Below are 27,478 nucleotides of genomic sequence, written 5' to 3'. Positions count from 1 at the left end.
TGTGTTGTCTCCTCCGTTCAACTTCATGCAGAAACGAAAAGACTTGGAGAGAGGAAAATAGGCGCACGGTCATGATATGCTGAAAAGTCCAGAAACATACATCCAAATAGCAACGCACCGTCATCTGCGCTGATGAACATCTTTACTAACATATCATCATCCAAAAGAAAGACACACAGAACAAAGACACAATTTAAAAAAAAAAAAACTTGACGTAATCTAACTAACTGCTCTCCAACGCGCGCTCACTGCTGCGCACCCTATACGTCTTTCCAGAAAGGCATTGGCAGGCTCAGATTTCGCGTTTTCAGGAGTGCATCACTTTACATATCCATCGGTGCGCTCTTACGCACAGGAGTAGGCAGAGACACAAGCCGCACCGAGGATGAGAGCGCAGTGAGCGAATAGAAGAACCGAGGGTGGAGGAGCCTGGTGCGCAAAAGGAGAGGAGGAGGAAAACAGGGGGGAGGGAGGGAGACTGTGAGGGCTGAGGACAGCGAGCGAGAGAGAGAGCCTTTATTGTAAAATATTATGAGAAAAGCCCCGGAATACGCATTTCACTATTCTGTTTTGCCATCGAGGAAATCGAGGAAAGGCGTGGGAGACCCCCCCTTTCCCACTTTAAGCATCGTTAGTCGTAGGCTGCAATTGTTTCAAATCACGAGTAGCTTAAAGTGTTACAATGGGCAGCCAATACTAACAGGGGATACATCTTTTTTAAAAATCCATCACCAAAAATATGGCCCCAGGACATCATGTCGAATGGATCCCTGAGGACTTTCTCCAAACCTTGTTTGTATCAGTGCTAATCCAGATCCAGGCCTTGGTTCAAATGTAATCTAACCAAAAGACACACATAATTAATGTCTTTTTCCCCCTTTAAGTTAGTTAAATAAGTTAAATTATGTCAAGTTCTTCAATTGCTTATTTTTCATATAAAAACAAGCAAACAATAAACAAAAAAAACTGTAACAAAACTGATCCATGTTGATGTTTTTGTTTTTGTTTTTTGTTTAATAATTTGTTTAATAATTGACAATTCATCCACATAAAAATATTAAAGCAATCATTTAAATTGTTTCCCCTCTCTGGCACAAAGACGATTTGGAACGGCCTCTCTCCACGGTCCTGAAAATTTCCTGCCTCTGTCCAAGGTCCTTAACTTTTGGATGAACAAAGAGCTGTGGGCGATCACACGGCTACACGGTTTCTGGATGCAAAACGATTTGGAGTCCAGATGTTCAGTTTATAAAGGTTCATGCTTGGGAGCTGTGTTTGCTCAGTGAAAGGAGTTAGAAACCTGGATTGATGATTATTTATTTATTTATTTATTTATTTTTATTTTTTTCCGAATATAAATGCAATTCTGGTGAAGTTTGTGAATAAAATCATAGCATAATTCATCTCTTTACTCATTTTCAGATATCCTGCAGCGCCTTCAGTGACCCCTGGGCCTCTCTGTGGTGTAGTTTTGGGCGTTTGGGAATCAATTAATAGAATTAGACCAATTCAGGATTCATGTTTATTTTTTTAAAATGTAGTAAGTCTTACTTAATTAAATTAGTAAACGTTAACGGCTGAACCTGGTTTGCTGGACACATGTCTGGATATATCAAAGCGCTGTTGTCTCTACATTTTGTATTTCAGTGAGACCTGCTTATTGCAGCCACACTGGGTGCCGCTGCAGCGAAAGTCTCGCAGATTCACAAACAGGCAGTGTAGTCGATCATCGATTGTCAGCAGCCTTAGCTAGCCGCAGAGACAGCTGGAGCAACACAACAAACCTGTCCGGAGACTCGCTGACAGGCTCACAAGTGGCAAAGTAGTTTGCTCGGAAAACTTGTTAACCAGTGGATCTTATGGCTGAGAGTGAGGATATCTTTCTCAGGGCAAAACATCGGACATTTAGCGGACTGACTGAAGGTAGCCCACTGTTTTAGCTTCTTTAGCCCCGCCGGATAGCAAACTTATAGGCTAACGCGCATGCTAACGCTCCCTGTTACTTGGCTGTTATACAAGTTGTGGCTGCTGGCTACGGGTCAGCGGTCTGACAGAGCAGACACTGTCCTCTGACAGCTTTTCTGTAACTTTGCTTTGATAACCGGGTCACCGTTGTTAACCGTAGCCTGGCGGTCACAAGGCAACAAAGCTAGCTTGTTAGCTTTTGTTTACAACATTTTCGTCATGTTATTTATTTCGCTTTTTCAATAATGAATCAGATTAGCTCAGTGCTTACTTCTTTGGTGTGGTTGTTGTGTCCTATAACTAATAATGGGCATAGGCAATAGTTCGGTAATTTATTGTGGAGTAATTAGAGGTTGGACTAAGAAGTCACACCAAACTTCACTCTAAAAACTCACGTTTGTGTTACAGTCTCAAGTTTTGAGCCTCAATTTCTAATTTGTTGTTAATTTATAGCAAGATATAACAACATTCCTCTGGTGGAGACGGGCTGATGTAGCACGATTTATTAATTATTGTCTCTGTTAAAAATGAAGTTGTTTGGTCCAGACCTGCAGTCAAAATATTTAATGTGTAGAAACGTAACCACAGTGACATGTTCATGTATGTGTTCATCAGTTTTCTCATTTAATATCTGTTTAAATCTTCAGAACCTCGTATAGGAGAACTGCTGTCGCAAGAGAACCCAAGGGAAGAAACTGAAGTGTTCAGTATTTTATTGTTTGCTGCAGAAGCAAACTCCCATGTGCTTTTATCTCATGATGGTTTTGTTTGCAGCGCTCCATCTGCCACCTGAGAAATCTCTGCAATTTATGTTTGAAGTTGTACTCGCACAGCACAGACACACAAGGCTGCTGCCTCTTATCTCCTGTCATGGGAGCTTTGTTGACTCCTCCAAGTCCTTGTGTTTTTTTTGTTTTGTTTTTTTTCATTTCTCTGTGAAATGGTTCACACATCTGACTTCAGAGAGAGATACTGTACTATAAAGTGTACTTAGTGCCGCAGAAAGCCTGCAAGATTTGTGTGAGAGTGCCATCCACCTTCATGAAATCTGTACAGGTTCTGTCTTTTGTTAGGAGCACTGGCAAAAAAAGATGGCTGGTAACGCAGGACCAGGACCAATATGCATGGGAGTGTCCATTCACATTTATATGTTGTGTGTGTATGCATAGGCTCACTTTCATCCCTTTGTAATTTGAATACATTCCTTTGCAAAGAAGAGCATGTCTTACCTGTTTACTGAGGTGTGTATTGTTAGGCTGTGATTTCCAAATGCAATCACTCGTAAGCTGGTACAGAGTTTGGAGAGCATTCTGCAGAGCTGCAAGAGCTCGAAAAATGGGCTGATGAAAGTTTTTGATCTGTTTAAAAAGACAGAGCTAGTGTGCATTCTCTCCAAAAGTAAGTAAGTGCTGATGGACTGTCATAGACCGCTGAGATAGGGAACTTCACTTCATACTACAGTGGTCATGACAGCTGGTTTAAATTCAGAATTCATAAGCAGTCCTCGCTGTGTAGTCATTTGTTGAGATCAAGGCCAGGCTAGTTTGGACTGAAGACTTTCTTAAGTAATTTGGTTGAAGAGACGATGGTGATGATAATCATAAAAGTAGAATGTGTTTCCACTCGTGCTTTCATAAATGTCAATTACACTGAGAGGGATCATTGTTAAGCTTATACTCATCTACTTGCCAGGAGCAAGACAGTCTTTGTCGCTCTTTCTTTTCCTATCTTTGCTCAAGTTTCTCTGGGGGACACAATTATCATAAACTCATTTGGGAGAGAGATACATGGAGAGCATGTTAAACACAGAGGATGCTGAACAGCCACTAGCCCCTGCTGAGTGTGAGTGAGGGGATTTGTGCAGAATGCAGATGTAGACTCTCCACAGTGTCAGCCGTGCATAACTACAGCACTGCTTTCACATCCTGCGGAAACGAAATGAGTGGAGCAGAAAGCTGTTGTTTACACCTGCTCTTAGCATCTGTCCATTTGCGAGCAACAAGGGGACTTCCATATAGCTTTTGCCGGGCAGTCTCTCGTGTCGTTCATGTCATACCTCGTCATTACCGTCAGCCAAGCTGCTTTTGAGTGTCTGTTTCCGCTCTTTACATGGAAAGCCAGGCGCAGTTTGCCTTGTTAATGAATATTTGAGGGTGATTAGATTGTAGGGCCCTTCTGTTACGTAATATCAGGATTATGTAAAACACTTGTTCTTTGCCATTCATTCTCCAGCATGTGGCTGTTTGTTAATTATTTAGCGTGTTTTACTCATGAAGTGAGCATGTACAGCTTTAACAAAAGGCCATACATTACCTCCACCCCCAGACTGTCTCTGAAGTCCTTCATGCAATACCTTGTCATCAGACCCATCAGCCAAGCTGTGCTGAGTGTCTGCTTCCTTCTTTACATGGAAAGCCAAACCCACCCCCGGCCCCTCCCCTGGTCTTCAATTCCCAGTCCTAAATCCCAATCACAGTACTCTCAACAAATCAAGAGTTGTGTTGACTCTAAGACTAAATATGATGAGGTTTCTACATGAAGCTTTCACAGCGGGCCTTATACAGCTGAATGACTAATACTGTGATGACACCTAATCCTTAAAGCTTTTATTTTTCTGCTTATTACTATGTGCAGTGTTCTGTGGAAGCATCCTGAGACCTAAACATATTGAAATTAAAATGTTCAGTTGCTGCCAGAATGTGAAGTTAATACCAGTTAGATAAATCAAAAGGTCGGCTGCTAGTGAAAGTTGTGTCCATTAAATGTGTGTGGGAACAAATTTAAACTTAAACCAAACTACCTGACTAAATGCATTTTCCACTGATAGGTAACTAGAGCTGCATCGATTAGTTGATTGATCAACGGAAAAATGATCAGCATCTATTTCAAGATTCTTCTGATGAGATAGTTGTTGTGCATCCCAGCTTCCACACCAAGTGTTCAACCTGTAAAGACTGACAGAAGTGAAACACTAAACAACTATATGAGATAGTGAAGTGAATATATTTGGCAGATGCTGTAAAATTTACAGCAATATTAATTCTGTCACCTCATCTTTTATAAAGCCTCATTAATTGATTGTTTTGCCACCAGAAGGCAGCGCAAGAAGAACACAACGCTGACACTTTATCACCTTTATAATATAAAGTTGTTGCAAACTTCAGAACTTTTTAAGCTGAAAACAGAAGCTTGTTGTAGCTGGAAACAAGACTTATCATTTTTTGTATTGTGCATCTCTGCCAGTATAGCTGTTAAGTTCATGTTTGTATTTTTTTTTTTTTGTTCCAGATGCAGAGCGTGAGTGGACGGGACCATTCTGCTTCATCCAGGCCGCAGACCCCCAGCTTGGGCTGATGAAGGCCTGGAGGGACGGCGACTGCGATGGCGGAGGGGACATATGGGAGGAGGAGGTTGAGCTCACCAAGCAGGCTGTGGAGGCCGTTAACCAGCTCAGACCCAGACCAAGGTTCATGGTGCTGTGTGGGGATCTGGTCCATGCCATGCCAGGTAGGGATGGAACACATTAAGGAGACTTGAAACCCACTTCAAAATAAAGATGTTGTAGTTTCAGTTTTTCACCTGGTAAAGTCTTTCTTGACAGTCGCCGTCAGTTTTTAAGAATACTCTCTGTTTGCTATTAGCTCTTAACACTGACTCTGAAGCACCAAGTGTGGGTTCTGCTGTTGCGTTGTGATGAAACACTGTTTGAAGTACATTGCTTTTTTTTTACTAAAAATTAAATTCCTTTGAACTCCTCAGAGCGATAAATGCATGCTGAGTTCTGAGAGCTGTAAAGAAACTACAACAGCAAATGCTTACTATTGAAAAAAAGCCACAGCAGTGAAGAGAGGCTCCCAGTGGACACTCAGCCGTATGGACAGTAAAAACAAAATATTGGCAACAAGCGGGGTAGCAGCCAATTATCCGCCTAATGTTGGAGGACATAATGTGAACTCACAGATGCCAGTTGTGTGAGCTTTAACTCTGCTTGGGCTCTTTTAGTCAAACCAAATGATACAGCAGTTGCCCCACGAGTGTTATATCATGGCATCTGGTACCTCACGCAGGCTCGTCCAAATGCTGCACTTATTTCAAAGTGTTTAAAATGGCTCTCCCAAATTACTGATAACAGCAAACTGCTTTGAAACACGAGCTCTGATTTCACTCACTATACACCGTCTCACCAGTCAACCACCAGTTGTTTTATGGCTCCTTTATATTGAGCAAAAAGATGTACTAACTATTCGGTAAGGTAATATGCCACCAAACCAGGTCATAGCTTTTATGTCTGTTGTGGTAAAATAAAGCAACTGGTGACTTATTTGGATCTGTGGATAGCGAACAAACCTTCTAGTAAGGTCATGAGGCTGCTAACTACACACATATAATACAGTTCTTTTTATATGAGGGACATCGTTCACTGTTCATCTGTGTTAATCACTGTTATGACTAAGAAGTGATCTGATGTATGACACTAACCGTATGGATCTGGAGGACTTTCATTGTAGGTTCAGGCAGGAACAGAAGTCTCTTCCTCCCACATCAGCGGGTCATCAGCTGGTCTCAGCCAACTACACACACATTACATTTCACTGCTCTATTTAAACACCCAACTCCATATGTCTAAATGCAAAATCTGATGCTTAAAGAGTTATTAGACAGTAAATCCACTTTTTTGAGTTAGTAAATTACATCTACAGTCACTATATTACACTAACTATTGATGCTGATATAGTTTTATAGGCACTGCAGAAGTTATTTTCCTTCTTCCAGAGAAAACCCAGCAACTCTGTGCGCTTGACCCTAAACAAATCTGTGAAAAATCTATGTTGTACCCTGGGACACACCGCCCACAAATTGCCAGGCAACGTCACGTTTTGAAAGCTGCACCACCAACCACACTCCATCCTGCACCCACAGCAAATTTGATGTAAACTTTACATTCTTGACAGCTTTTCATTTGCCATCACACCTTTTCTCGCTGAGATCTTAGTCACTTTAAGCAGATTACTGGATTATTATTTAAACTAACCATGTATCTGTGATATGTCAGGCACTCGCTCCGATATTTCAGTGTGTTTCATGATGTGTAGAGGGCAGACCCATCAGCAGTGTTGAACCTGACTCTTCTCACTTCATTTCCACTGGGGGTTTTAGTTTCTGTCCTGCCCAGCATGAGATGACTTCCTGATTAGCCAGGAAAGCTGCACTGTAAGGAGCTATTATGCCAATGTCAAATATATTTGCTATAATAGTAAAATGTGACATGAATGTTTCTGAAACCATTAAGATTTCATGCTTTTTCTATCATATAGAATTACAAATAGGCATGCAGTGTAATCTGAGTCTCATTTTTGAGCCTCAGGCAGAATTGATTATATGTGTCCCCAGTGCAGCAGGTAAGAGAGGTGTGTGATGACCTGCAATATCAGTGTATATGTGTCTGGCATTTGGGCAAAATATGCAATGTAACCCTAAAGGAGGACACTTATAATAGATGTGGTGTTTTGTTAGACTGAATTATTTCACACACATGTATAGAAATAGCCGTCAGGAGTGAGTGAACATGTAGAAAGTCTTGAATTTTCAAACTGTCCTCATACTGTGTCCATTGCTGCAGATTCTCAAATATGTTCTTAGCAGAAGCCGAGTGAGCTTTCTGGCATTCGTCCGCCTTTAAAGAGAATGGAATATGTCTGATATATATAATATATAATATATATATATCGATTAATGTATTCTCAGCTGCCCTCTGAGATTCCTAATCTAATTAATACAGTTCGTGAAGAACATCAGCTGAATATTATGGTTCAGCTGCAGAATATTCCTCATTGAGGTAGGTTTGAACATTAGCCTTCTCTGTTTCTAAGCCAGAGTCTGTAAACAACGTGCTCCCTTATGACAGCAGCTGATATTTATCTATGAAAAAGCACAGGCCTTCTGGCTATTCTCAGGCTGATGCTGATGAAGATTTCGGCTATTTGATCAGACCAACCAGACTTTAAATTCTAAAAATCTATAACAGTGTCTACTGTGTTCCCACTGCAGCTGGGAGCTAAAAAAAAAATGGTTCTCTGCCTTGTTCATAAGTTTAGTCTGTTAACATCAGACCCCCCTGTGACAGCATGTAATATTTATCTATATAAAAGCACCTGGTTGCCGTCAAGCTGTTTACATGAAGGCAAGACTTTGCTATGTTGAAATGGTTCAGCAGATGAATACTGGTTGCAGATGGAGAATATGAGGCCTTTGTATTCAATCATTTAGTCTGTAAATAATATCCAACTGTAGTGTACACTGGTTTCTCCTCATCAGTCTTATGCTCTGAGTAAGACATGTTAGATGTCTCTGAACCAGCAAGACAATTTCTGTTGCCACATTGGCAGCTGGTTTCCCCAATTCATCAGATCCTCTCAACTGTCCAGACAGACAAATAGATTCTCAGAATAGAACTGGGTTTGAACAGAGTTGGATACCTACCTGCCAAGTAAACAAAATAATCATTTTGCTGCTCATTTTCCACCTTGTTTGGGGCTGACATGCTGTGTTTGGATCATACTGTGTTTAATTGTTCTTCCTTTGGTCCCTGTCTCTGTTTTTGTGGTGACTAGAGATATGATTATTAATGTTAACTTGTAAACATGAGCCAGCCAATTCCACTTATAAAGGCCTTTTAAAGCTATAGACAATACTGCTGCGTTTCTCAGTAGAGGACCTTGACTGTGTAGCCTGGCAGGCATTAGTGGCAAACGGATGCTTTTGTTGACGTAACTGTAATGAAATGAGTGACTACGGCGTGGTGTGCGTTTTTCTCGATGTCCAGCTGCCTGATTCGATAACAGGGTAAACGAAACGGCCTGGCAGGACCCACTGCGGAGTTAATGTTCAACAAAAAAGAGCCGCAAGCTGCCAACCAATGCAAACTACCTTTGCATGACAATTAGGGAGCTAGCATGAGGTGCCTGCCTGGCTGACTGGCCTCAAGGAATGGGCACAGAGAGAGAAAAGAAGTCGGCAGGCGAACCTGTCTCTCTCTCTCTCTCTCTCTCTCTCTCTCTCTCTCTCTCTCTCTCTCTCTCTCTCTCTCTCTCTCTCTCTCTCTCTCTCTCTCTCTCTCTCTCTCTCCGTCGCTGCATGTCTTCTCTCTCTGTGCATCTGTTTACATGTTTGACTGGATCATGATGAAAGTATCGCTGAGCCTGATGCTGATTTAAAGATTATGTAAGTTATTATGCAAAAGCAGAATATTTTGTTATATTTGGTGCAGTGTGTCATGTGTAGAATGTCCTTGGCCCCTGTTTCTAAAATTTGACTTAAGGCAAACTATTCATATGCAACACAGATTTGGCTTGGATTAGTCACAGAGCAACTCTTGCCTTCCTCTTCTCTTTTTTGGGTCATAATGACCACCAGTTTTAGCTGCACGGGGGACAGTCATGAGCACTCCTGGAGCTGTCTCTCCCTATCATCCAAGAGTCTTGCTGTAGGCGTCCAAGTATCCTTATCATCTCCATGACTGCACCATTTAGACCAAAACATGGCCGCCGTCCATTTTCCACCACTCTCCCCGTCTCCCTCTGATCAGTCGCATTTATAGGTCACAGCGAGATCTATTTCAGATGCACAGTGGGACAGTAGATAGTGTAAGCATGGGGTTTAAAACCGCAAGGCCTTGAGGACCTTTAAACGCCGTGGCGTCAGCCCTTGTTACTGTCAGCCCCAGCAGAGCAGGTTGTGTGTGCCATCCTCATTACTCGCCACGTCCGTCACTTGCCTGGCAACTGGGCTGCTGCATCGGTGGGTAGGAGGGAAGAGATATTAGGAGCTGCTCCTTCCGTCTCTCGCTTGACATTTCCCCTTAAACTGTTTATTTACAATACAGAATGAATGGGTGGCGGCCAGGGGAAGCTGGCTGTCAACCGGCATTGTCAACACTGCTGCCTGTCGGCGACGGGAAATTGGCAACTGTATTTCTGTTCCCACAGATTTCACTCTCTATCTCTCCTCTCCGTCGCTCTCACAGTCTCTTTTCCTTTCCCTTACTCTTTCCTCTATCATCTGTCTGTTCTCTAAACAGCTGCGGTCTCATGCTTCATACCTTATTTTGACAACCCTCATTTGCGAGTCTGACACTGTACGCAAACACTCACTTATTCTTGCCTGTGATGAATCTATTTGAGGCATCAGTGTGAATTAAATCTGGTGGACTGAGGAATCAAAAGTTTTAATTGTTCAGGAGCAAACATGAAAAAAACAATGGCATCTTTGTGTTCATCAGTGTTGGTTTTTTTTAAACTTATCTCGATATGAAGGCACGAAACCGTTGTCTGTCACTGTTTAATAAATTCTTATTGAAGAATTGTTGGTGAAGCTGTGATCAGGAGCACTCGTGCACACAAGATGGAGAGGAACCGTGATGGACTTCATGTGAATCCCATCCCAGTGGTCCCCACGGAACAATTGTGTTCCCCAATACCAAACAGGTCGTGCTTCCTAAAAGGAAGCTGGCTTGCATTTGTTCCCACAACATCATGTCACCCAGACCTTTACTGACAGAAAGTTCCTTGATCTCAATTCCCTGTCTCCTCTCCAATCCAAGCTAGCCCCCAAGAGACGCTTTCTCATCTCAAGGACTTCCTTCAATCTCGCCATTCGTTCTCTCCCTATCTCTGCCTCTCCCTCTCTCACTTTCACTCTCTTGTGTCTTTCTCTCACTTACTTTCAAAGCTGACAAATGAAGGGGATAAAGAGCAGGGAGGGGTGCGGCGGCAGAGGGAGGAGGCGGGGGGGAAAAGAGCGAGATTGAGAGCTGATTAGATTAGAGAAACATGCTGGACTTAACACTCTCCTAATGAGCACTACAAAGGATTCTAGCTGCGTCTCTGGGGGTTCGTGAGGGATGTTACGCATGATACAGCGGGAGGAGTGTTCAAGTATGTGTGCGCATCTGCGTGTTTGTGCACGCATGTGAGTAAAACTCACAAAGGTGAAGTAGAGGTTACCTTGGGACTTCCCTGTCCCCTCTCTGTAGCTGTGGAAACCTGTTTAATTGCCGTTGAAGGCAGATAAAATGTGGCTCTCTGTGGGATTCTGAAGCTGAAGAGAGGAGAGTTTGAAGGATAGACTGCCTAGGGAGAATTTGTTTTTGGGACACGTGGAAACATTTTTTGGGAGGGGGCGTGCGAGTGAGTAGGGATGTTCTGTGTGTGTTTTTCTAATGGGTTCATCCAGTGGCTTGTGGGAAGTAATAGGTTTCTTAGGGGGTTTGGAGCTGCCAGGAGTGTATAAGTTTAGAAATGTCTCTTTGTTACCGCTTTCACACTTTCATAGGCACTCAGGAGAAACACAGTTCAAGTGTCAGTCTGAAAAGATCCTGGGACCCTGTAAGAAAACCCCAGTAAATGTCTGTGTGAGTCCATCCATCCATTTTTGACACCTTATCCAAGTCCAGGCTGTGGTGGCAGCAAGACAAGAAAGGTGGCAAAGACATCCTTCTCCTAAGCCACATCGTCCAGGTCCTCCTGGAGGATCGAAAGACTTTCCCAGGTTCCCAAGCCCGAAGGGGTATGTAATCCTCCCAGTGTGCTCACTTTGGTCATTTGACATGTACACAAACCAGTTATTCTCTCCCATAAACCATAACAGACGTCCAAACCACCTCAGCTGTCTCCTTTCAGGGTAAAGGAACAGCAGCTCTATTCAGAGCTCCCCTCTGATGTCTGAGCCCCTTAAACTGTCCCTCAAGCCACCCTGCAAACTCAAACTAATTTCAGCCTCTTGTACCAGTGATCTTATTCCTTTGGTTATTACACAAAGCTCATGACCATAGCTGAGGATGGAAACATAGATCGACTGGTAAATCAAGAATTTCACCTTCAGGCTCAGCTCCCTCTTCACCGCAGCAGTCCAGTACAGCAGCGGCTAGGGGTGGGTAATACGTTGAATAAACTCAATGTTCTACATGGGTTATAGCAAATGACTAAATCACAAACATCGAGCGCACATACATGCGTCACAGACACTTTTTCTCTTCAGTGTGTTTATTTGGCAGGTCGCAAACCAACTTTAAAGGTTCATGCTGCTGCCTACTGCGCCGGAGTATGTAGAATCATGGCATTATAGCATCTGAATACTGATTGGTCTATAGAAGAAAAAAAATCACACCCTATTTACTAATTCTGCCTGGATTATATAACCTACCAACCCCCTTCTGATTTCCCTGAAATCCTGTCCTGTGAACAGTAGGGATTTTAAACGCAGTTCCAGCTCTGTCTCATGTACTAGACGTCTCCCTCTCTGAATTATATGCGCTGTAATGCATGATAATTGAGGGTTTCTTGTTGAATGCACTTTTTTGTCGAGCTTGAGCACTATAGAACTAAGCCACAGTATGTAGGCCTACATCATGGCATTATTTATTATCAATTAACACCTATTAAAAGCCTTTATGTGCAGTTGCCTTGTTTGAATAAATACTGTTTTGTTTAATTCAACCACTGATGAATATAAACAGGAACGTTTTAATGCGGACGTGTTGCAGGGACTACTAGAAATAAACATGTATTGCAATGTGTCCTAAAAAGTACTGCAGTATTACTGATAGGCCGGCCCTAACACCCCCATTATTGCTGATGCTCTTCACTCGTGCTTAAATCCAAAATCCAGTCTTCAAATAATCTCGGCTCAATTTGGTTTGAAGACTTCACAGTTTATGACATATCATATTAGATTTATGTAAATAAGGACGATCAGACTGAGCACATCCATTCCCCTCAGCTTCCTGGCACTATGGACAAGGACAATGGAATTTTCAAAGCTGCGGATATGTTCAGCTTAGTGTGTGGATAGGACAGCAGATAAGAGACAAGCACTGCACAAGTTTGTTGACATCGGCCCATTTCTGTGTTGGGAGAGGATACTATCAGTTGATGACAAAACACCTTATCAGACAGGCAAAGACGTTCACGTCAAAGTGAAGAGCTGACGTCTTCTTCAGACGATAGATCTAAACATTAAATGAACCCATACTGGTTGATGTTACTAGGCACTGTTAATAGGTTGTGTGTAAAAGATTTATTATAGCGTTAAAATGACTTCATCTCAGCTACCACCTTGTTTTAAACTGTAGACCAGTGCCACGAGTGCCAATGTGCAAATATACATTGAATATAGAGTTGTTTAAGTGAAGACAATGTATGCAGCAGTAAGACCCCACGCACTGAGGCCTGTGTGTAGTGTCGACAGCCAGTCTTTAGAGGGAATTGAGAGGAGTGCTTACAATGTTGGGCAGGCTCAACAAGAACCTGCCAAAGTCTCCTGTCAGGGTTTGAAAATCACGGTGCTGCAATCTCATTAAATGAACAAGGCCTTTCAGTCAGAGCTCCAGAGAGAGCGGAGAGCAGTATTGTTTTTTTTTTCTTTTTTTTTTTATATTTCCGTATACCCCACTCTTTACATAAATTACTTATTTCAAAAGAGGGAAAATGAGAAAATGTATGCATAAAATTCATTTTTCACAGAATGTTTCATGATTCCTTATTGTTTCCTGAGCACAGAGAATCGTGCTTAGTTTTGAAGTGAACGCATCTGCAGCATTTTATTACTCTTTTTGGCTTTTTTCTAATTATTGCACGTCCATAAAGGGTAAATGGGTTCACATCATAACTGTGCAGGCTTTCTCTTCAACCACAGCAGGACATGTTCATCCAAATAACCTATGATTGTTCAACTTGACACGACCTGTTACCTTAATGGGTTTACACCATCCCACTAATCTCAAGCAAGGCGTCTCAAATGCAGATTGATGGGTGACTATATGGTTGAGCATTGGTTTGAGCCATGTAATGCAGAGGGATGATTCATGGATATGCTGTGTTAGGCAGGCAGCTGGAGGTGTATGGAAGCAGAAGACAGCACAGCGTCCCTGCCTCTGTGTGAGGCTACCAGTGCTATTTATTCACATTTATTTATCGGGACAAAGTTAAGTGCGGCTAGATGCTCTGGACGAACCCCACCCTGCTTCTCTCCCCCCTAATTTCACACATTCACACTTGGGTAGTGTCAAGGATAAAACATTTTTTTTCTCTTCTTTACCACTGAGAAGCTCCACCGGAGCAGCTGAGAAGGTCAGGTGCCTTGCTAAAAGGGCCACCATTGGTGGTGTTTGAAACAGGGGAGAGTGCTTCTCATTCACTTCCCCTCCTAGATCCTCTAAACGTGTTGAAACGGACCTTAAAACAGGGAAAGTGTTCCACTTGTGAATAAATCTGTTAAAATCCACTTCTCTGTAACAGCAGGGTTAGTTGAGAACTACCAGCTGCTACAATTGCCTCAGCTTTTCAAATGACAACCTTGTGCGCCCCCTATTCTCCATCCCAGCTTCATTAATGAGGCTGCCTTTGTTTCTATGTAATTGAGGCAGCGGTCAAATATTGTGATTGTGGAATAATGAGTCCACATTGTCGTGGCCTCAGCTGTCATCACTTTCATCGGCATTCATCTTCAGACTGTCAGCTCACAGGGGAACAACCTGGATGTTTAGTTTTGTTCAGATCTTCTTTATGCTTCATCCTCTGGAGGCCATTGCTAGGACCACTGCTGTACTTATTGATAATTACTGATAACACTGTGCATTGATGAGTAAGGTAACTTGCTTTGTGCATAACTAAGCCTTCACTATCCACACTTATAATAAGAGTTCATAATTTTTATTATCCTTTTTTTTAATTATATCAGTTGGGTAAAACCTTATTCCATTGTCAAGCGCATTTGTTCGCTCATCTCCTCCTTGCCCTGCTCTCTCTTCTCCGTGCATACAAACCAAAACATGATCATGCGCGCGAGGAAGGACTGTTGTTGGCTGTTCCCCGCAGAGGAGGCAGCTAGCATAGCTGCTAGTCCATATAGACTGCTCATCCAAGTGGATAAAGTCAATGTTAATTCTTCAACTCTGACACTGAATGTTTGCTCCTTCAGTCCATACTTAACCAGACTGTTGGCTGCTATTTATGATCTATGAACATTTTATTGCTGAACTAATTGTACTTGTTGAAATACAACATGTTACTTTATGAAATTAATATACTGTGTGCAGTTAAACATACCAATGCAGTATTAAACGTGTCACACAAGAAAAAGCGCCTTAATGTCTCTCTTTACATTTGAGTGCCTGTCCGTGTTGTATTGACAATCTGAGGTTTGACAGGCTAAGTTAATTATAAAAAACGGGGGGAGGGGGGGACGATGTTTTACCTTTTTATCTGGTTACATTTTAAACTCTTCATTCTCTCACTCTGTCATGCACAAGATGTTCTGTCTGTAAAGGCTCTTATGTAATGAGTCCTATCCAAACATCCAAGGAAACGTTTGCACCAAAAGTAGGCCAGTAAAATAATTACTGAGATGAGTAAAAAGGAAAAGAAATAAGGGAGAGGAGACGAGGGAGAGGGAGGAATAACTTGAGAGCAGGGGCCGATAGGTTTGTTTGATATACATTCTAAATTATAAATAGATTTGAGTCTCACCCATTCTCTGCCCTTTCCCCGTGCTGGGGCTGAATTAATCTGACTCAAAACGTTTCCGTCATATTTTCATGCTTCTCCTCTCTCTGAACTCCAGGCTTAATGGAGTAGTATGGCTGATTTTAACACAACAAACAACTGAACACATGGTGAAGATCTTGTAAGACAAGTAGCCTCAAGTATCTTAAGAGCAAGGAACGTGGCAAGTGTTTCACACAGCTGTGGCCCGCACAGCAGCTCAACACAGAAAGGTTGAGTTCACCGCGCTGACCACAGAGAGTACCACCAGAACGCCACTCATCGTGTCAGTAACCATGGTGATATAAAGTCGAGCTGTACGGGGCATTGATCATTCTCTGAGCTGTCATCATTATCATCCACATAATCCCCCTTCCCTTAGGCGACTCTCACCTGTAGTACCCTTCACACTCTCCATCTGACACTTATCATCCACATCCATATAAATTTCACTTTCGTTCCATCTCATTTTTATCTTGTCCAAGTTAGATGTTATTGTTAATGAACATCTTCTTTTCTAAATCAGTATTGATTTGGTTTTTTTTTTTCTTATGTGAACTGCAACCACTACCTTATTTGTCACAAGGACACAAGCTAAGTTCCCCTTTTGCTTCCCCCTCCAGACACGCCATTCAGAGAAGGTCAGGAGAGAGACCTGAAGGCAGCCTTGAAGGGAACAGATCCCTCCATCCCTCTGGTGTTTGTCAGTGGCAACCATGACTTGGGCAACACACCCACCCCCAGTACAGTGGAGCAGTACTGCAGTGCATGGGGGGATGACTATTTCAGCTTCTGGGTAAGCAGACACCTTAGATATTCAGCAGTAATAGAGCACAGTACAGCACATTATAAAACTGTTTTTACAGGCTGAGCAGGACTAATCATGGCCAGTTAATGATTTTCATGTGTAAAATCTGTGGAGTGCATTTTTAAAGGTCGAAACAAAAACCACAGGTAGAATAATGACACCTTAATCAAACATCACCGTACTGACTGTAAAAGAAAACATACATGCAAACATGAGAATTAAATAGTAGTGCACAGCAACAGCCACTACAACACAGCACTAATAAACTGAAAAAACTGTTCTACCTAGAACACAGGCTTGATCAAGTCATCAAAGTACACCGTCCAGATGAGTTCATAGTCAGCGGCCATAAGTGACAGCCTGTTCACACGTCATTGCTGTTTTGTTTTTTGTTTTTTTGTTTTTTTGAATTAGCATTTTGTTTAGTGGCCAGCTTTGATGGAGGCGCACTCTGTGTGTCAGATCTGATCAAACGTCTGAAGTGCATCAGTTCATCAGAGAGATGTTTATCTAAATCAGAGGGAGATCAGGGTTCACTCTGTCAGTTATAACACTGTCAGATTGTATCTCTAACTTGCATTCGTAACTTCTTTTTCATTTTTTAATTCTACAATTTCTTGACCCACTGTTAATGTGTTCATCTTAAAATCATAGATGGCATTTGAAATGAATTGTTTTCTGCTCACCATTTAAATGTAGGCCTACTCCCATAATATAACTTGAAACAAATTTCCAAACCCCCTGCGATGGCTCACTTTGATCGTATGGCCATCCAGGAAAAGAAAAACTAACTGTAGGAATGGAGATGACTATATAAAAATAAAAATAACCCTTTCTTACAGCTAGACAAATTGTTGTTACAGTTTGAAAAATGAATGAGGTGCAGGTAACTAACACAAACTATGCTTTGCTGACTTGTGGTCTCAGGTGGGTGGAGTCCTCTGCCTGGTTCTGAACTCCCAGTTATTCTACGATGCCTCAGCCTGCCCTCAGCTGAAGGAGGCCCAGGAGACGTGGCTGGAGGAGCAGCTGAGCAGAGCCTCCTCCTCCTCCTCCTCTTCGGCGGTAGGATGGCATCCACAACATGATTGTATTCTGATTTGATTTATGAACACGTGGATAATGTCTTCTTTTGCTGTGTCTGGACGTTGTGGTTTAGATAATTGCTGCTGTCTGCAGCCATATGACACAACAATTGAATTTTGTCCTTGGAGTTCGGTGATGTTCTCATTCCTTGCATCTGTCTCTATTCAGGGACCCAAACCCAAACACATCTTGGTGTTCCAGCACATTCCTCTGTACCTAAAGAGCCCTGATGAGGAGGATGACTACTTCAACCTGCAGAGGGTAGTCAGGCAAAACCTGCTGGACAGGTTCAAGAGGGCAGGTAGGAGAAAAGGGGTAATACAAGCTATGGGGTTTTTATACCTTTTTATCTTGTTCCTTTGGCTTTATGTTAGCCAGCTTATAGTGACTGAGCAGGTTTGTGTCCAGTGTTTTGCGCAAGGGCACTTCAAGATGACTTATGTTTTCTCTTTTCCAACTACTTTGTCTTTTGAGTCCAATTGTTTGTTCGTTTGTCTATAATTAGAAGTCACTGAAGAGATAAATCAGTTATATTACTTTAAAAGCCAAGCAGCTGCCTCATCCAGAACCCTGAAATTTTAGCAGTATTTTCCGTGATTATGGATTTAAGCCACTTTGAAGTGGTCTTAAATTTCTTGTCTTAATAATTCTTCGTTAATATTCCTGTAAAACCTGTTCGTTTCTAGCATATCTAACTGAAGCACAGTTAAGATCCTAGCCTAAGGGATTAATATGCCATTAGCCAGAAGCACAGGAGGAGCTCCTGGCACACACGCACAAACAACACAGGCGTAATTGAATTAATTAATGCATTGACATCCTATAAGAAGAATAATTCCATAATCAGAATCCACTGTTGTCGGCTTATTAGAGTGTGATACAAGGGTACCGGGAAAGGAAACTCTCACAAGGACAATGTGTCTGTAAGTAGGCATTAGCTAAAACACATCACTGTACTCGACCATTGCTGCACAGCTGATTGACGGGACCTCTCATACAGACCATGCTTCTCAATCATGCATCAAGGTGACTGGCGGGAAATGGTATTAATTTCATTATCTAGCCATTTTTCCAGCATGTATTTAACCATGTTGGCCCGTTTTGGTCTGATGACCCTTCTTCCTCTCATAATTGATTGCTCCTCTAAGATTTAAAGGGCAGTCCGCACAGGCCTTTTATACGGAGGAACAGGGGGTACATGCAGTACATGCTACGCGCAAGTGTCCTTTCTCATCCATACTCTTGTTCACACATCTCCAACCCGCAATTATAAATTCAGAGTACACGCAGAGAATGCACTGTATGAACTATATATGTACTTACATGGACATGGTTTTTAATAATTGATGGCAGACACGCTGCTGCTCATTGTAGACACTATAGTATTTTCTCATGTTCGTGTGTATATGCATATTGGTTGAAGTGTGTATGTACAATATGTGGTACCACTGATTACAGCAAGGGAGAGGATGTGATTTCTGTGATTTATCTACAGCAGTCACATTTTTTCTCATCATGTTCATGTACTCTCCGTGTCCAGTCTTATCCCATAGGTAACAATGGGCTCTGTACAGTGCTACTATACGGTTATCCTTACGTTTTCTTGTGTTTATGAAGATTCTTAGTCATTCAGAACACTGGAAATTTAGAAGTAGCATGAAAAAGTTCCCAATGAAATTTTTAAAAAATCATAATACACCACAGCTTTGTCACTGTTTGTAGTTCCTGATAAGTCAGCTAAATGTATAAAATCTAAAACTGAAATCCGATGACTTGACAAAAATCAGCACTCAATCCAGTTATTGTTGAATACTACAGGCTTTGTCTCTTAGCTCTTTCTTCTCTCCTCTGATCCCCGGTTTCACTTTCATACTCCCTCTGCTCTCTCCTTCATCTCCCACTTGGGGTATCTTGGTGATGACTGATGCTGTAACATCTGTACTCTGAAATGCACTGGAGCCTGTCCTGGAGGCACGCTTATAAAAGAGACTGACTGTGATCATCTCTGTACTCTTGTCAGTTTATGATATAGCTGTGACTCTACATTTGCACCAGATACGATGTAATCATCAGGGTCACTGCTAGGGCAGGAGATCAACTACACCCACTGACATTACAAAAAAGGATCCGTTATTTCCAGATATGTGTGTGCACTTCACATAAAACTTTCATCAAACACATATTTACTTGTCCATTTCTTATTTGTCTTAGCTACAAAATTAAGGACTGTATGAACTTGCATGAAGCAGGAGTTCCCTGCAGGGCAAGCAGGCGCCAGGTAAAAATATCCCAGTGGAGAGACTGCAGGCCTTTAAGAGAAGAAAAGAATCAAAACGAGTGACGGATTGCAGAAAACTAGGATGTGTTATTTACTGCACACTGAAGAAAAAAGAGAGCCAGGGAAAGTGTGTGTGTGTTGTTTGTCTTCCTGTCGGTGCAGTGAGGGGCTGTATTTCCTCTCATCCATGGTAAATTATGTCTCTTCTGGACATACACTGGCTATGGTAATTTTTTCCCCCTCTTTGCGTTGCTTTATTCACGCATCATCTCCCTCCGCTGTTGGTCTGTCCTCGCTGCTGCCCCCTGTGATCCTCTATCCTCCAGATGTGCTCTTGTACTCCGGTGATCATTACTGTCATTACAGTAAAGGGCAGCATCATTAACCTCACACACACACACCTCTGTATCCAGTCGTATTCTCAGAGAGATTCGAGTCTATATAGGAACAGTTAAGCATCAGCACAGATAAAGCATGAACGTCATTTTTCTACTGATATTCTCAGTAAGTAGCTGACAAGGATAAGTCTCCATCTATGTTTGTGCAGCTAGCTCTCACATAATTCGGCCTCTAAGCCAAATGTAGCTATACATGCAGCTGAAGGATTACACATTTTATGGTGTAAAAAGTATTGAGCTTGAAAATCCTTTATTGGAAAACTGGAAAGTGCTTTATGACGCTCTAACAGTGTTTCTTTGCACCAATAACACACAGATGTTGTTAAAAAGCTTTTCAAGATTATCCTTCTCTGATGGCTGCCCTAAAGTTCTTACTTGAGCAAAGTGAAACAGCAGTCTGGCGAGAACAAAGAGGTAAAACTGGATGACTTTCCTCGTTCTTTGACTTGTAATTCAGATTCTATAGAAAGCAGCCTTGTAATGGGATCGCTGGGTGTTACATGAATGTTTCTCTGGCATCGAATCAGTCCTCGTACTGTGAGTACCTACACACTGCTATGTGTAACCAAACGCTCCAACCACTCCAGAGGTGTCTTTCCGTGGTGTCAGTTAACTTACAGCAGCTGGGGATTTGGCTCAGCGTTTGTGAGGTTGTTGTTCCTGCTGCTGGGTTCCTGCAGCCCCCCCCCCCCCCCCCCCCCGCTCCACTGACATATGATGGAAATGGTGAATATAGTCCCCTGCAGACAAAGAAATACATTTAATTGATTTTTCCTCACTGAGGTATTTTTCATTCCTGTCTCTACTTCTTCTTCTTCTCATAATATATAGGTGTTGGGTGATGTTTGAGTAATTGTATGAGCATGATTGTTTATTTTGTACATGTTTTGTGTGTGTATGCATTTTGCATATAAATTGCTATGCAGTGGAGCATTTTTTTATGCATGATATATTCTACAGTAAGTATCTGCATGTTATCTCAGCAACGCAGCCGCACATGGGAAAGGTGTGACACCAGTTAGTCTTCCTCTGGCTCATCAGAGTGAGCAGTTCCACTATGGAAACTGTTGACTCCAAATCCAGCTCATATTAATGAAAGTCTGTCTCTGTGTAATGACCCCCTTTTGGGCAAGTCATGCATCACTCAATTTCTTTTTTAATTGTATAAGCAGTTACTATGGTTTGTGATTTGACAGTGATTTGGTTGACATTAACTCTTGCCTTTAACTGTGAACTTGCTGTCCGTGTTTATGTGTTTAATGTCTTTTCAGTTTAAACCAATAAACCTACTTGGAAAAGGACATTTTTCAAATGCGCAAAGAACTCTGTTGTGACAACAAGAAAAAATGTTTTAGTTTAGCCTCTCTTGTGGTGAATACTGCTTGGTAGGAGATGTTTCAGTCACTACGGTACACTCGGTTTGTTGGTAACAATAGCACAAACACCCTGGAGGAAGTTCTTTACTCTTATTATCGCTACTCTTGCGCTGGCTCATCACTGTCATAACTGTAATCACAGTAAATAATGTTATCCTGAGCTTTATTGCTCCGATCTATGCCAGTATGTATGAATGCCACTCAGGCAGCATTTAGTTGCTCTGAATGAAGGAAAAAAGATGAGCAAAGATTGTAGGTTGCTTGCTCGTCGAGGATGTTGAATTTAGAGAGAACAGGTTGTGCGCACATCCAGAGTCTCTTCAGAGAAGATGGAATTCCCATGACGAGGGACTGGTGTTTCCTTTCCGAGAGCCGAGTGGAGTAGCAGAAATCCCAGCAGTGCTCTCTCCCTTTTCTCTCCTTTATAGATGGAATACCCGTAATTAGATTTCTTTGCCCCCTTCCTCCTCCTCCAAGCTTTATATCGTACACTCAGCATACCCGCAGAACACATACAAACAGGGACGAGTGAACACATGCACAGATAGACAGACAGATAAACACTTCCCCGCTGCTTTTGTCCGCCTCCAAACTCTGCTTATGTAGAGGGAAAAAAAAACAAAAACAAGAATGCAGCTGAGAAATTCATTGGAATTCCCAACATCGCTCGCGGCTGTAGAGTTGTACATACAGTAGCTAATTAGAGGTGAAGATAAGCTGTGTGCTGCTCTGCATAGTCCCCGTCTTTCCCTCTCTGTCTCTCACTCTTTCTCGCCTTCTTGCCACCGGTTGTCTTTATCAGCAAGGATCCTACTCTGTTCAAAAGTGAAGACACATTTATCACCCACTGGGGATTTGATAAGAGGCCACGGTTAAGCCTTTAACCCTATTGTTTTAATGATGAGGCTGAATAATGCTTGTGCCTTTTCTGTATCTCGCTGTCTTATACTGTCTTTGTCTAACTCAGTCTTTCTACTGCAACCAAAGGTGGGGGTCGGTGGATATAGGTCTGTGTTGGGTACAAGTGAAATGATAAAACACGAACCACGAAGGCTAGTGTGAGTAGTAAAGTAGAACATTACAAACTGTTCTAACAGTTAAGTTCACTTTTGTGTATTTGATTGGCCGTTGCAGCATCTTGCCAGTTGACGTCCACTGTGCCAAATCAGTGGCCTCAGTGAATGAGTGAATGAGGGCCTTCGTGTACTGATCCATCATCTCTTCATGCTTGAAAGAAAGAGAATTGTTAAAGTGGATGCTATCCATGAAGTAATCTACAACACTTCCTTCTCATTTACCATTTTATTGATTTAGCTGTTGATGAAGGTCTCGCCTTGTTTCAGCTTGATTCCAAAGCTCGTCTCTTCTTCTTCTTCTTGTATAATTAGGGTCTCAGTACCTGGGATTGCATGTCTGCTCAGATACCTCATCTTGTTAACTTATTGTTAGATCAGATCGTTGCTGATTTTTGTAAAGCTTTTTGCTAATTTCAGCCTATTTTATTCAGGCAACATTCTTGTGTTTGTACAGAATTTAACTGTTTGGGACTTTGGTTTATTACCTGAATCAAAAAAGAGTTTGTAGAAAAAAATATGTTTCTATCTTAAATTATGGGTATGAAAAAGGTTTTGGAATAGGTACTGAAAATCAAATATTGGGTCTGAATAGTATCATAACACTACAGACAATACCCAGACCTATAAATAACTGTGATACAACTTTGATTACTCCTTTTCTTTGTGAGCTCAGTACACATGGGATTCTGCTTTCCCATCTGATGATTAATAATTGGTCATAAACAAGAGCTCCCATGATCCGTCTGTGACATCTTAACTGTTTGAAGTTATGTTGTACTTGAGGAAACAGACAGATCATAGCCTGGTGAATTCAGGATGATTAGGTACCACGTTGGGTACCAAATGGCCAAAACACATGGATGCTCATAGCGGGATAGATGACATGCTGACTACTTTCATTTCCCTGCTTCCTTTGTGACTTTATCAGTGTGTGTGTGTGTGTGATTGTGTATAACTGGAGGACACGGGGAAGGGATGCTGCGCAGTGACTGATGGCTGAGAGTGATTTATGTGAAGCCGGGGCTGCAACATGCCTCGCCACGCTGCATCATTTTGTATCCCTCTGTCATGCAAATTATCAACAGCCACCATTTCATGATGAATTATTTCCCCAGACCTGCACTTTAATGACAACCGCCCTTCAATACAAGCGCACACGTTGCATGTTCACTCCTACGCAGCCCATTCTCACAGATGTGCAGATGACAGCTCTGTTCAGAACTACATTAGGAGTTTGTGTCAAAGAGAAAGAAGGAAGAAATAGGGGAAAGGTCTGAAGGAAAATGGCTTCTCCTGGAGGTAATCACAGATAGGAGCAGGTTTAGTGGAAAGATAGGAACTTTGCTTGCAATTAGCAAATCCAATCTTGGAGCCTGCAAATCAGTGACCAAGAGATGAAAGGGAGGTGATGGAGAGTAGGTAGGGAAAAAAAGGGGAGGGCAGATTGAAGGAAGGGGCACAAACATCAAACACGATGGGACGGACGTTTCTTTATTTCTTTTATTCCTTTATTTTGCGGACCACATCAATGTCGGCTATTAGCATTTAAATAGTAAAAGGTTTTTCAAACAGATCCACCAATTAAGGGAGAGCATGGCTCAGATGACTTCAGCATGTAAAAATCATATTACACACAAAAACTCAGGCACATATAGTGAGGGGACTCCCCTCTCCTTCCTGTGCATTTTTCCCACAACCCCTGACCAGAATTCAATTTGACTCTGGGTAATTTCCCTCCGTTTGCATTCAATATGTTTTCATCACTCTGACTGCTTACTCTGGGTATTTTCTGAGCGCTCTAACACCCCCTCCCTCCCTCATTCCCTCCTTCCTTCCTTTCCACTTTCCCCACCTCTGTCTGTCAAAGCAAAGGCCAGTCCCCAGATGGGAGTCTTTATCACAAAGAAAAGCACAAAAGAGCCAGCACTGTTTCGAGGCTGACAGGTAAATGGGATTTCCGCAGAGACCAAGACAAGACGTGGAATTATCAGGACAGAGAGTGCATGATTTCGCGAGTGCACCCTCTCTGCGAGAAAAGGAAAGGGGAAGAATTTGGCATAGCATGGAAAAGAAACAAAAATTGGAGGGGGAAGCTGGACTTAACAATCCTCTACTGAATGCAGTACGGCTGTTTAACACACTGTCAACGTGTACAGTGCCTCCCGTCCGCCTATAGCTCAGGGGGGAAAGCAAGATACTTACACTTATCACAGTAAGATGTTGTATTTTCCATATGGCTGAATGGGTTTAGATAGTATTGAAGAAGCAGAAGGACCACAGTTAAGAGTTTGGCCGCCCACGCTGTTTGTACCACGAGCCACTCTGGGTAACAATGTACAGAAAGTGATATGTGCCACTTTGATTGGAGTGAAGCAAAGGGAAATGAGCTGTGAATCGTATTTCATCATTGTCAGATCAGGTCCATTTTCCCAGAAGGGTGCCAGCTGTCATTATCCTGGGTATTTTGGGGGTTTTAATTTGTTTTTTGCTTTTTATTTTGTGTAGTTTTCAGTTCCATACAGGCAACCCCAGCCTCTACCCCTCACATTGAAAGACTTCATCCATTTATTTTCTGGCAGACAATTTCAGAGGTCAGCTTCATCTTCTGACGGCACTGCAAAGGGGACAACTTCTTTATTCTATTTTTATTTTTATTTTTTCAATTGTTTATCTTTTATTCATACAGACAATCTTTTGAAGATTGAAAATGCTTTTCTTTCTAAGACATGCCATCTTTTTTTATTCTTTCTTTTCATTTTTTTAGCAGAGAAGGACCCAGGTGGAGTGGTTTGACTTCTAAAGCCTACGTAATGACGCCGCTCTGAAAGGGACGGGCTCAGACGAATTCGGGTCAGGGTGTTATCGCTGGGCCTGGGCTAAATTGTTTCTATGAAATCAGTGCTGCTCCATAAGAGCCAGTGGGACAAGCCAGTGGGACAAGCCAGCAGAGCGAGACAATTCATTTCCACAACATAAAAACTGTCTGCTGGCTCAGTCCACTTCCTCAGCTATACTGACGACCTTAACAGAGCGTAGTGTGTAATGACAAACTCCCAGTCTGTCTGATAGACATCAGAGAGCCTTTTGTGGCTTATTCTTTCATTTCTAAACCTATGAACCCAAGACATACAGCACAACTCCGCTACATGGATGCATCACAGATAAGTCACATACATACTGGGGGAAGCTCACTGCTGCTGCGTGGTGGCGTTGTGCGGCGTGTGTGTGGGATGTGGATGATCAGAGACGTAGCGACAGATCTCAGACGCACTGACACATGTATACATATGCACACTTACACACTCCCACACACTTTATTTGGCGGCATGATTAATCATGGCATCTTTGGGAGTTTTAGAGGAGGTTCAGAAAAACCATTTCAGCTTCAAAAAGATTTTTTTTTTTTACTCTCCCGGTGGTTCATTCGTCATCGTTATTACAGGATTAATTCTTGTCTATCACTTCCTTACTATTGCTGTCCTAGCGTCTTCCTCCCACTTCCTCATGTCTCTGAGGTGACAAAGAAGTCGCAGCCCTCTGGTGGATACTGTAACAAATCCAACATTTCCACAATCAGCGTTGCTAAATGAGTCATCAGGTGATCCCATCAAACATTTTCCCCGGCTCACACTTCTACTGCTGCTTCGCTTTGTTTTCATTCGCAGGGTCTGAATAATTGTAGATGAGCTGTGTGATTCCTCAAAGGACAGATAAAAAAACTGAAGTGTCTGTCAGCACTGAAGAAATACACACACCTATACACACAGTCATACAGAATAATGAGTACATGCTTTAGCCTAGAGGCATAAAGGGCATTTGTGGACTTTGGCTCTCGTCTAGAAACCACACCAAGGACACGCATTTACACAAACACACATGTACACACATTGGTGACTAGACAGTGTTGAGCCTGACCAGTTATTCAGTCACCTCGAGCAGTGGCAAGGTTATATGAAATTCTGTTCCTGGCCACACACAAGTAGGCACAAACAGATTCATAAAATGTGCGGTCCATAATGATATAGCTGCAGGCCCACCCACAAGTCACAGGAGGGTGGGCTTCACACCGCGCTGCCCCAGGTTTTGATTGTAAATGAATTTAGCCTAAGCACACACAGGCCTAAATCATCAATTTCCATCTATGGCGGATTAATTATTTAATGGTCCAGCATGTGCAGCCGTTGTCCTCACGTAGCTCAGAATATTAATATAAATTTAGGTCACATTTGTATTCCAGTGCTGTTTGATTATGCGGTGTGGCCGACTTGATGATTCAGGGCAATTTCATGGAAAGTGAAGTCGAAGTAGTATCAGCGGTGGATAGAGAAAGAAAAGAGTTTTTCGGAGGGATCTTCCTTGTCTTTGTTGTGCAGATTTCGGGGGACAGACCGATGTCTTTCTCATGCACAGGCTGCAATTTATCCTCTTTTGTTGCCAGTTTTCATTATTTTTTTGGCTGGATGTCTCTCTGGAGACGAGGCAGCAAGCAGCCAGACTCCCCTCCATGGAAACACTTGCAGTCAGAAAATAGAGCAGCTCATTTTCTCTGCCAAAAGCCTGCAGTAAACTCATTTAAGATCCCCTTACCTATACACAAGCAAGCATGCACATGATGTAAGTTCACGTTAGAATACACTACACACATTCTGTCCCCGTCTTTCAGCATTAAACCCATGACTCTAATTCAGATCTTTTCCTTCTATCCAAACCCTATGTTGTTGTTCAAGTGAAAACTGGCCAAAAATGACACCAACTTGTCAGAAAGTCAAATTGTTTCTCCCCAAAATAGGAAGTTCAACGGCTCAGACAAATACTACCTTCACACACAGAAAAACAACTCATATTTCACCCCTCATTCAAAGTGAGGCTTGTTTGGCTTGCCATTTTAACTATGTAGACAGTCCAACTGTAGAGGCATAGCATCTGTGCTTCGGGGCCGAGCAGGTCCACACT

The 27,478-nt window shown here is 42.3% G+C and overlaps 1 protein-coding gene across 1 annotated transcript in view; it reads left to right on the top strand.

Moving 5' to 3' along the window:
* Positions 1-1,747: 1,747 nt before the first annotated feature.
* Positions 1,748-27,478, top strand: part of cpped1 (calcineurin-like phosphoesterase domain containing 1) — a 29,519-nt gene continuing 3,788 nt past the window's right edge. The window contains exons 1-5 of the mRNA XM_041029559.1: positions 1,748-1,923; positions 5,254-5,472; positions 16,127-16,299; positions 17,239-17,376; positions 17,566-17,698. Of these exons, the coding sequence (XP_040885493.1) occupies positions 1,860-1,923; positions 5,254-5,472; positions 16,127-16,299; positions 17,239-17,376; positions 17,566-17,698 (727 nt within the window). The 5' untranslated portion in view covers positions 1,748-1,859. The remainder of the gene's footprint in view (positions 1,924-5,253; positions 5,473-16,126; positions 16,300-17,238; positions 17,377-17,565; positions 17,699-27,478) is intronic.

Source organism: Toxotes jaculatrix, chromosome 21 (assembly GCF_017976425.1).
Source record: "Toxotes jaculatrix isolate fToxJac2 chromosome 21, fToxJac2.pri, whole genome shotgun sequence".
In the NCBI taxonomy this organism is placed as follows: Eukaryota; Metazoa; Chordata; class Actinopteri; family Toxotidae; genus Toxotes; species Toxotes jaculatrix.
Note: the sequence above shows the minus strand (reverse complement) of the source record. Positions and strands in the feature narration are given on the sequence as shown.